Source organism: Gekko japonicus, unplaced genomic scaffold (assembly GCF_001447785.1).
Source record: "Gekko japonicus isolate JY-2015 unplaced genomic scaffold, Gekko_japonicus_V1.1 scaffold166, whole genome shotgun sequence".
In the NCBI taxonomy this organism is placed as follows: domain Eukaryota; kingdom Metazoa; phylum Chordata; class Lepidosauria; order Squamata; family Gekkonidae; genus Gekko; species Gekko japonicus.
The window spans coordinates 852,469-864,066 of NW_015173127.1; the positions used below are offsets into that span (position 1 = coordinate 852,469).

General features: G+C 50.0%; 1 protein-coding gene across 1 annotated transcript in view; it reads left to right on the forward strand.

Moving 5' to 3' along the window:
- The window catches only part of SLC38A6 (solute carrier family 38 member 6), a 99,035-nt gene extending 92,275 nt beyond the window's left edge, over positions 1-6,760 (forward strand). Inside the window, exons 14-16 of the mRNA XM_015422018.1 lie at positions 1,280-1,424; positions 1,541-1,635; positions 5,886-6,760. Of these exons, the coding sequence (XP_015277504.1) occupies positions 1,280-1,424; positions 1,541-1,635; positions 5,886-5,966 (321 nt within the window). The 3' untranslated portion in view covers positions 5,967-6,760. The remainder of the gene's footprint in view (positions 1-1,279; positions 1,425-1,540; positions 1,636-5,885) is intronic.
- Positions 6,761-11,598: the final 4,838 nt, after the last annotated feature.

The following is an 11,598-nucleotide window of genomic DNA, read 5'->3' on the forward strand; positions in this document are numbered from 1 at the left end:
AGAGACCCTGTGAGGTGGGTGGGGCTGAGAGAGCTCTGACAGAAACTGCTCTTTTTCATGGACAGCTGTGCCAGAGCTTGTGACTGACCCAAGGTCACATCAGCAGGTGCAAGTGGAGGAGTGGGGAATCAAACCTGGTTCTCCCAGATTAGACTCCGCACACTTAACCACTACACCAAACAGCATTCCATGCGCCTCAGCATTCAGTCATGCCAGCCACATGACCACGGAGAAGTCTTCGGACAGCGCTGGCTCTTCGGCTTGGAAACGGAAATGAGCACAGCCCCCTAGAGTTGGATTCGACTGGCTTTTGAGCGAGGGAAACCTTTACCTTTACTAACCACAGGAGGCAGCTGTGATTTTGACTGGAGGAGCAGCTATGGGGACAGAGGTGTTGAACTACAATCGGTCTCCCCCACGGTGCTTTTGATCAATCGATCTAGAACTTTTATTAGCCACCTGTCTGCCTCACAGAACTCGAGGCGGCTTACAATGTAAACCGAACATAAAACAAAAATGCATAAACGCATAAAAGTCCATGAATTAAAACCACCATTGAAAGCTGCCGGTAGGTAGAAAAAGTAAAGTAATGGAATGCCATCCTGATTAAAACCGTCTTCGGGTGCCTCCTAAAGACTAGACTGAAAGTGAGGGGGCCAGGCGCACCTCCCTGGGGTTTGGTGTGGTGGTTAAGTGCTTGGACTCTAATCTGGGAGAACTGGGTTTGATTCCCCACGCCTCCACATGTAGCCAGCTGGGTGACCGTGGGTCAGTCACAGTTCTCTCAGAGCTGTTCTCTCAGAGCTATCTCAGCCCCACCTACCTCACAGGGTGTCTGTTGTGGGGAGAGGAAGGGAAAGGTGATTGTAAGCCACTCTGAGACTCCGCGTGAAGGACTGGGTATAAATCCAATCTCCTCCTCCTCCTCCTCCTTCTCCTTCTTCTCCTTCTTCTTGTGGGGCTGCCATTGAGAAACCAAAACCCGAGACCAGGTACCTATCTAAAATTAAACACATCATACCGTGATTGCTGGCTACAAGTTGAGAGTAGCATCATCATAGCTACATCCTAGACACCTGGTACCCATTGGCGGCAGAGAAAAACAGGTCAGCTTTCTTAGATAAGAACTCAGGAGAGTGCGAATGAAAACATTCTCTTGGGAGCACCTGGCCATCTTCCCAAGCAACTGGAGGTCAGGAACGAACAGAACTCCAAAATGGGGTTACAGAGGCCGCGTCCGCTGGCTTGACCTTCTTTTTCTGTCCTTTGCATATCACAGGCAAGGAAGGCAGTCATGATGGTCTTTTTCTCCCATCTTCCTTTCTCCGTCACCCGCCACATTTTCATCACTTTGGCGCTCAACACGGCCGTCGTCTTGATCGCCATGTATGTGCCCGACATCAAGCATCTGTTCGGAGTCATCGGTAAGACCGAGGGGTCGGCCTCTCCCCCCCCCGTAAAAGTATAGCACGCGTACGTACATTTTTATTACCTGCACATGCAAATCTGAAAAGAACTTCTGTCCCCAATCTTTTCCAAGGTTCAACCACGTCGACCTGCTTGCTCTTTGTCTATCCGGGGCTGTTTTATCTGAAACTCAGCACAGAGGATTTCGTGTCACGGCAGAAACTCGGGGTAAGGGAGCAGTCTGCGTGCTTTTGCGGTGTTCTAGGGTGCTGACGTGAAAGATACTGAGGAGGCGTATGGTCAAGCATGGCTCCCAGTGGAATACCGAGTCAAGTTCAAGGTTTTGGTATTGACCTAGAAGGCCTTGAGTGGCCAGGGACCGACATACCTACGGGACCGTCTCCTCCGTTACGTCTCTGGGAGAGCATTGCGCTCCTTAGACAGTAACCTGATGGTGGTCCCCGGCCCTAAAGACATCTGGCTGCCCCCAACCAGGGGCAGGGCCTTTTCAGTTCTGGCCCCAACCTAGTGGAACTCGGCCAAGCACCATCAGGGCCCTGCGGGATCTGATGCAGTTCCGCAAGGCCTGCAAGGTGATGTTCCGCCACACTTTTGGTTGAGGACAGCGATAGTTCCTTCTTGGCTGGCACCCTCCTCTGTTATTTACACTCACCTCGCCCTCTTCCCCCAACTCACAAAGTAGCCGCCAATTGGAATAGGGACTGACTATTCGTCATCTGATTGTGGGAATGTTTTATTAATGTCTTAATTGGTTTTACCTTGTTTCTGTTTTATGGATACTGTACATCGCCCAGAGCCCTGCTGCTGCAGGAAGTGGGCGATTCAGTCATAATCATTATCATAATAATAATGATAATAATGATCAAGGTTCACAGGCACAGACAGCATTAAAAGAGGATTAAATAGATTCATGGAGGAAAAGTCTACCAATGGCCACTAGTCACGATGACTAAATAGAACCTCCACATTCAGAAGCCTCTGAAGACAAGACAACATCAGGGGAAGGCCTCGGCCTCTCTGCCCTGTTGTTGGCCCTCCAGAGGAACTGGTTGGACACTGTGGGAGACAGGAGGCTGGACTGAATGGGCCACTGGTCTGACGCAGCAGGGCTCTTCTGATGTTCTAATGAAGGCCTCAGCCTCTATGCTCTGCTGTTGGCCAGGCAGAGGAACTGGTTGGCCACTGTGTGAGACAGGATGCTGGACTAGATGGACCACTGGTCTGATCCAGCAGGGCTCTTCTGATGCTCTAATGAAGGCCTCGGCCTCTATGCTCTGCTGTTGGCCCTCCAGGGGAACTGGCTGGCCACTGTGTGAGGCAGGATGCTGGACTGGATGGACCACTGGTCTGATCCAGCAGGGCTCTTCTGATGTTCTAATGAAGGCCTCAGCCTCTATGCTCTGCTGTTGGCCAGGCAGAGGAACTGGTTGGCCACTGTGTGAGACAGGATGCTGGACTAGATGGACCACTGGTCTGATCCAGCAGGGCTCTTCTGATGTTCTAATGAAGGCCTTGGCCTCTATGCCCTGTTGTTGGCCCTCCAGGGGAACTGGCTGGCCACTGTGTGCGGCAGGATGCTGGACTGGAAGAACCCCTGGTCTGATCCAGCAGGGCTCTTCTTACGTTCTAATGAAGGCCTCGGACTCGATGTCCAGTTGTTGGCCCTCCAGGGTAACTGGTTGGCGCCTGTGTGAGACACGATGTTGTTTTAGATGGTCTGATCCAGCAGGGCCCTTATTATGTTCCTTCTGAACTCTGTGTTCTGAAGGATCAGTCGGACTTGTATTTTCCTGTTCTGAGAATGCACGTGAATCTCTAGATTCCCGTTTCTGCTAACCCTGGGCATTTTCCATATCCCCCATGCTAGAGAATGGCCGAGGGTTGCGTAAGGCAAGCGAATGTGACACACAAAGTTGCCGTTGACGGAGCCAACATCTCTGTTTTCTCTGGCCCAGTGCTGGGTCTGATAGGCAGATGCTGCTGATACCCAGATAGGGAACAGTCTTCAAGCTCTCAGGGCTCCGACAAGGTCCATGATTGGAGCTCTCTAAAACCCAAGTGCCTAGAAGCCCCATTCATATCAGGACTGTGAGGGGAAGGAATGGCAGTGCTTCCCCCATGACATCTCCCCAATTTAGAATGGGGAGTTGCTGTGTGCCCGGTTGATGAAAAATACAGGTGCCCTGATCAGTCCATGGAACACCCAGCATCTCGTCTGTTCGAGGTCTGAGGTAGAAGCCTTTTCCGGTTCTACTGTCTGCAACCTTTCTAATTGAAGATGCCGGGGACTGAACCTGAGACCCTCAAAGCAGGGACTTTTACTGTTTGAATTGCAAGAAAGACCAAAAGGCAACATTCACCTGTCTTAGAACAAAGTTTGAGTCCAGTGGCACCTTTAAGACCAACAAAGTTTGATTGTGGGTATAAGCTTTCATCTGCACACACACTTCCTCAGATGCATGCACACAAAAGCTTATCCCCAGAATTAAACTTTGTTGGTCTTAAAGGTGCCACTGGACTCAAACTTTGTTCTGTGGCTTCAGACCAACACTGCGACCAGTGTTCCCTCTAAGCTGAGTTAGTGTGAGCTAGCTCACAGTTTTTTAGCCTCCGGCTCACACATTTTTGTCTTAACTCAGGAAGGACGGCTCCAGGGCAAACTAATTCATACAGCAGCCAAACCGCTCGCTCACAGCTTTAATGCCAGCAGCTCACAAAGTAGAACTTTTGCTCACAAGACTCCACAGCTTCGAGGGCGCATTGACTGAGACCCACCTGAATTCACCTGTCTTGTGTGGGATCTCTATCACCCAGGATCTAAATTTCAACCTGATTGCTTCCTTTTTAATGCACAAGTTCAGATGCAGTCCATTTTTTTCTACAATGTTCTGACAAACAAGCTAGACATAAGCATCTGCCCAGCTTTCCGCTGTGATAATCTCAGTGGCAGAGCATCCGCTGGGCCTGCAGGACGAAATATTCCAAGAGGCACCGGACGGACGGCTTCTCTGTCTTCCTCTCCGGTGACCTGTAATGAAATCCAGTCTGTGGAGTGGGTGTCACGGTGCTTAGAGTTGGGGTAGGGGCCGTGGCTCAGTGGGAGATCCTCTGCTCAGCATGCAGAAGGTCCCAGGTTCAATCCCCGGCCTCTCCAGCTAAAAGGATCGGGTCATAGGTGATGGGAAAGACTGACCTTGATAGACCAATGGTCTGACTCCGTATAAGGCATCTTCCTGGGTTCATATTTATTACAGAGGGGCTATAGCACAATGGAAGAGCATCTGCTTGGCATGCAGAAGGTCCCAGGTTCAATCCCCAGCACCACCAGCTAAAAGGTTCAGGTCATAGGTGATGGGAAAGACTGACCTTGATAGACCAATGGTCTGACTCAGTACAAGGCAGCTTCCTGTGTTCACATTTACTAGGGAGGGGGACCATAGCTCAGTGGTAGAGCACCTGCTTGGCATGCAGAATGTCCCAGGTTCAATCCCCGGCCTCTCCAGCTAAAAGGATCGGGTCATAGGTGATGGGAAAGACTGACCTTGATAGACCAATGGTCTGACTCAGTATAAGGCAGCTTCCCGTGTTCATATTTATTACAGAGGGGCTATAGCACAGTGGAAGAGCATCTGCTTGGCATGCAGAAGGTCCCAGGTTCAATCCCTGGCCTCTCCAGCTAAAAGGTTCAAGTCATAGGTGATGTGAAAGACCTTTGCCTGAGACCCTGGAGAGCCGCTGCCAGTCTGAGTAGACAATACTGACCTTATAATCATAGAATCATAGAGCTGGAAGGGACCTCTGGGGTCATCTAGTCCAACCCCCTGCACAATGCAAGAAATTCACAAATACCTCCCCACCCCCCATGACCCCCGCTCTATGCCCAGAAGAGGGGGGGGGGAACCCTCCAGGATCTGCAGCCAAACTGGCCTGGAAAAAAATGACTTCCTGACCCCAAAGTACTGATCAGCATTTCCCTGGGCGTGTAAGAAAGGGTATAAAGCAGCTTCACGTGTGCTCACAAAGGAGAGAGCAAATTCCTCATCCTAACCGTTTCCTAGACCAGAAGCACTGCTTGTCTAGGGGAGTCAGTGCTCTTTTCTCATTTGCATCTGCATAGTCTCAAAAACAGCACCTGTGTTTTGACGCTTGTTTGAAAATGCTGCTGTTCGGGTTTGCCTCTGCCTAAGATGTTGAAAGGGCCAGATCCCGCGAATCCGTTCTGCTAACAGAGCCACTTTCTCCCATCGCAAGAAGTCTTCCTCCGATGCAGGAGACTCAGAAAGTGCCTTATGTCTGGGGAGGGCTCCTTGGGAGGAGGGAAAGCCCCACCGTGACATAGAACGGATCCGTGAGAGCAGGCCGAAAGCATTCTGTCAATTGCCAGCTTAATCAGCGAAAGCGTACACACGTGCGTCTTACTGTTTGTTTATTGGATCTGTTTTTTTTTTCCTTTACAGGCCTTCCTGTTACTCATTTTTGGCCTCTTGGTCGGTCTTCTCAGTTTAGTGCTAATAATTTACGACTGGGCTCATCAATGAAAGAATCCCCCCCCTCTCCGAACGGAACCACGCTTGGGGAATACTAGCCCAGACAAGAGCTTCCAGTGGTGCGTCAAGATAAATTAGTTGGATAAATGTTGGGGAAAGCCTTCGTATTAGACATGAAAACCATACCGGCCAGTCTGTTCCTTTTGTCTACTATAGAGCAGTTTTGCTCTTCAGCAGAGCCAAGCAGGAACTAAATATTCCAAGAGGCACCAGACTGCCGGCTTCTCTGTCTTCCTCTCCAGTGACTTGTAATGAAATCCAATCTGTGGAGTGGGAGTCACTGTGCCAGAGTTGGGGGAGAGGCCGTGGCTCAGTGGTAGAGCATCCGCTTGGCATGCAGAAGGTCCCAGGTTCAATCCCCGGCATCGCCACGTAAAAGAGCCAGGTGACAAGAAACTGGGTAGACAGTACTGATGGTCCATGGGTCTCCTTCAGTGTAAGGCAGCTTCACGTGTTCATGCGTTTCCTGCCCTGCAACAACGGTCAACGAAGTACAATTGAAGGTCGGAAGAGACGCAGGGCTGCTGATTTTGACGGCAGCCGCGTGTCTTTCATATTCTCCAGTTGCCATCGGATGTGCCTTAACAGAACCGAAAAGGGATTTCTTGGGCGAAGAAGTTGAGCTCGCTCTTACCAAGCAAAGATACGTTGACAAACCGTTCCTTAAGTGTTGTCAAAGGCTTTCACGGCCAGAGTTCGTTAGCTGTTGTGGATTTTCTGGGAAAATCAGGAAACAATCCATATGCAAAAGAACCTCCTCAGGAAACAGCCAATCCATATGCAAAAGAACCTCCTCAGGAAGGCTCCTCCCATTAGCATGTTTCACAGCCTGGGGAACTCCTACATGACAATGACTCTTCCTTACCCCACCTTCCTGAGTAGATATAAATTACCTGCCTACCGTTTTTCTTCTCACCCTGGCACAGAGAGTACTCCGCCTTTCTGTGTTATACCTCTGAGGATGCCAGTCACAGCTACTGGTGAAACGTCAGGTCCTACAATGCCAAGACCATGGCCAGACAACCCGGAAAACAGCTAACGTTCCTTAAGTGTTTCTAGCACCAAAAACATTGCACAGGTTACAGCCAGAATCCGACAGAGCGGGCTGGTCTTTCGCAACCCTCCGGCGGGAAGCAGCCTGAATCTCTTTACACCTGCTACTGTCTGTTTCAAGGAAACAGCTTGCGGGATATCCCCGGCTTCTCCCCCCCACCCACCGAGCGGTTTTTTTATCTGCAAATTGAAACCAGGCCTTGGTGTCCAAGATTGGTTCAAGACTCGCCATCCGAGGCGATTTTCGTTTTAACAGAGAAGTTGGAAAAAACGCCAGCGGGATCACCCTGCCTGCCGTGTGCCTTTTGCTTTGTAACCGGACTGTGAAATATGTCCAGTTTTCTCTTTCGGTGCCTTTGAAGATGAGGTCATCGGGACCACGTAAAATAAAACTCTGTTCCTTTCGAGCGTGTTCTGTGCTGGGAAACCTCCATTCTGAGGATCTTCCGATGCAGGCCTGACTGTGGCTCAGTGGGGAAGCCTCTGCTTTTCATGCAGATGTCCCAGGTTCAATCCCCGGCATCTCCAGTTAAAGAGGACCAGGAAGTAGGTGAGATGATAAGACTTCTACTGGAAATCCTGGACAGTCGCTGCCAGTCTGAGTAGGCAACACTGACTTTAATAGACCAGTCGTCTGACTATGGAGAAGGCAGCATCATGTGTGATCATATTAATTAGCTGACACGGTATAGCAGGGGTGTCGAACTCATTTGTTATGAGGGCCGGATCTGACATAAATGAGACCTTGTTGGGCCGGGCTACGTGTGTCGTAAAATGTCATGCCAGGTAGCGGAGATATAAACTTTATAAAGGACACAAAGGGTTTTTTTTCTGCTTAAAATAAAAACATGCTTAAAACGTTAGCTCTGTAAGCTGCAAACCTTCTTTTGATTTATTGACATTCACCACAGAAATCTCATGCTCAGAGTTCTGAGTCTAGGACCCAGGTTAAAACATGAAATGGCTGAGCGATTGAGAGAGTCTGGCGAAGCAAGCTATGATGCTGCAGCAGCAGCAGAACTGGAAGCAGGAGATGGCCAGTTCCATTGCGGGCCTGATCCGGCCCCCGGGCCACATGTTTGACACCCCTGTGGTACAGTGTACCTTGCACTTACATGACCTCAGAATGCAGGGGTGGGAGGATGTCTTTCTATCCTTTTGATGGTTTCCTACTACATAAGAGAGGAATCTGGGCTTAAAAGCCTTCTCTCTGACTTGCAAGGTTATTGTGTGGAGTATCATGAAGATATGAAGCTCCCATATACTGAGAGCCAGTTTGGTGTAGTGGTTAGGAGCACGGGACTCTAATCTGGAAGAACCGGGATTGAGTCCCCACTCCTCCACATGCAGCTGCTGGTGTGACCTTGGGTCAGACACAAGTTGTCTCAGAGCTGTTCTCTCAAGAGCAGTTCTCGAAAGAGCTCTCTCAGCCCCACCTATCTCACAGGGTGTCTGTTGTGGGGAGGGAAAGGGAAAGGAGATTGTAAGCCAGTCTGAGACGCCGAGTGAAGGGCAGGGTATAAATCCAATCTCTTCTTCTTCTGAATCGGACCACTGGGCCATCAAGGCCAGTGTTGTCCAATCAGACCAACAGCGGCTCTCCAGGTTCTCAGACCAAGGTCTTTTGCATCACCTACTGCTTGGTGCTTTTCACTGGAGACGCCAGGGATTGAACCTGGGACCTCTACATGCCAAGCCGATGCTCTACCACTGAGCCGCAGCTCCTCCCCATGGGAAAAACACACTGGGAGCGTTTTTCATGCAAGCATCGTTCCCGCGTGTATTCTGGGTTACACGGTTGCATCAAAAGGGTTTATTGTAGAAAATTATCCAGGTTTCATCTGCCGTGAGACAAGGAACTCTTTCTACCATTTCTCATATTTGGATTTCTTGAAACACTTAGTTAATGTCGTACTTGTTGTGACTTTGGCCCCAATATTCATGTCCTTCTGCCAAGGGGGGTGGGGGTGGGTGCGCCATCCAGATTAGTTTTGCTTTGAAAACTTTTGGGCAGGCGCAATATTATTCATGGACAGGAAAACTGCTAAGTCGTCCCCCCCCCCCCAAAAAAAAAGCTGTCCCAGAGGATGGTTTGTATTTAAACGGAGACAGCCTTTCATCTCGCTTGCAGAACTTTATCCTCAAAGGAAGTAAGTTTCTCTAGAAAACATGAGCTTAATGCGAAATTATGAAATTAAGCCTTATACTGGAATGTCAAGAATCCAAGGAGCAGGGAGTTCCTCATCACTTCCAGATGGATTGGACGGATCTCTAACCTTGGCCGAGAGCTTACAAAAGCATAGCTGCCTTCGGAGTGCCGGCTCTTCCTGCCAACGGCGCAGAAACCGCTTGCTGTCTCCACGCTTGGCTCCCCTCCGCCAGCCAAGTCACCTTCTGCTTTCCCGCACAGAACCTGCACTGTGCGCCAACGTTCTATAGTGAGCCAGTCTGGTGTAGTGGTTAAGTGCACGGACTCTAATCCGGGAGAACCGGGTTTGATTCTCCACTCCTCCACTTGCACCTGCTGGTGTGACCTTGGGTCAGTCACAAGCTCTGGCACAGCTGTTCCTGAAAAAGAGCAGTTTCTGTCAGAGCTCTCTCAGCCCCACCCACCTCACAGGGTGTCTGTTGTGGGGAGGGGAAGGGAAAGGAGTTTGTAAGCCGCTCTGAGACTCCTTTGGGTAGTTAAGGGCGGGGTATACATCCAATCTCCTCTTCTTGTGTATTCTTTATATGTATGCCTGTATCTATCACATCCCCTCCCACCTGTGGTTGGTTTTCTTCCATAGACGATTTCCGTGCAGTTCTTCGCTGTCCCAAAGGGGCGAGCTAGCGCGAACCAGTTTCTAAATTTATAATGAGAGAATCGAAGCGCTCATTTCATGCCCACGACAAGTGGTCATCGCCACTTGCCTCCCCTTTCCCAGGATCTCTTAATTCTCAAGCTCCGCTGGCTTAGTTACGCCGTTAATGCTCAGCTGTCTAGGTCTACCGGGGGAAAAAAAAATCCTAAATAGAACACAGATGGCAAAGGGAGAGAAAAGGGTACTTTGAGCAGAAGCGAAGACAGCTGTAAATCAGTTCTTTCTTGTTCTCTCCTCCTCTGGGACCCGATGCATTATCTCCTTCGTGGAAGTCATTGGAAGTTTTCCTTCTGTGCTTCTGGCAACGGTCGGGTCCTTCCACGCCAAATCTCATTAAAGCTTAGAAGCCTCTTGATGCCCGGGATCTGATCGACGTCACAGCATCAAGCTCATTTTTATCAACAATAAGAGCTCTCGAGGACTGGGTCGGCGGAACCGGACACGGGAGAGGTTGATCCAAGAGGAATCCGGAGAAAAATCAGGAGATGTGGGGTTGGTTGGTCTTCACTGTGTAGCTGGTGATCTCCAGCCGGTGTCATGGCACCACCGATGGGTCCGCTCACACTCAGAGCCAGCGTTAGGTATAGTGGTTAAGAATGGCGGACTCTAGTCTGGAGAACCAGGTTTGATCCCCCACTCTTCCACATGAAGCCTGCTGGGTGACCTTGGGCCAGTCCCCAGTTCTCTCAGAGCTCTCTCCGCGCCACCTAAATCACAAGGTGCCTGTTGTGGGGAGAGGAAGAGACGGTGATTGTAAGCTACTTCGAGACTTCTTAAGGTGGAGAAAAGTGGGGTATAAAAACCAACTCGTCCTCTTCATTTGCTTCTTTGACAAAGCATCTCTTCCCAAAGTCAAGGGCTAGTCTTGGCTTCCCTTCATCTCGCTGGAACAGAAGGTGTTGAAGAAGAAGAAGAAGAAGAAGAACATAAGAACATAAGAGACGCCAATGTTGGATCAGACCAAAGGCCCATCCAGTCCAACACTCTGTGTCACAAAGTGGCCAGAAATACCAGGTGCCATCAGAGGGGCCAGGACATTAGAAGCCCTCCCACTGTTGCCCCCCCCAAGCACCAAGAAGACAGAGCATCACTTGCCCGAGAGCCCCTATCTATACCTTGTGGCTAATAGCCACTGATGGACCTCTGCTCCATATGCTTATCTCATTCCCTTTTGAAGCCGTCCATGCTTGTAGCCGCCACCACTTCCTGTGGCAGTGGATTCCAAGTGTTAATCACTCTTTGGGTGAAGAAGAGGAGGAAGAGAAGGAGATTGGATTTATACCCCGCCCTTCACTACCTGAAGGCGTTCCAGAGCGGCTTACAGTCTCCTTTCCCTCCCCACAACAGGCATCCTGTGAGGTAGATGGGGCCGAGCGAGCTCTTTGAGGACTGCTCCTGAAAGAACAGCTCTGAGAGAACTTGTGACTGAGCCAAGGTCACACCAGCAGCTGCATGTGGAGGAGCGGGGAATCTACTTGATTCTCCCAGATTAGAGTCCACGCTCCTAACCACGACACCAAACTAGCTCAGGAGCCCAACAGACTTCCCCTTTGGGTCTATGGAGAACACCCATTCAGAAACAGCTCCCTTTACCATAGGAGGACACTTTGCTTGCAATTTATTTTCATTACCATTTATACCTTGCCTTTCTCTCCAGTGAGGACCCTAAGCAGCTTACATCCTTTTCCCCGCCTCCATTTTATCCC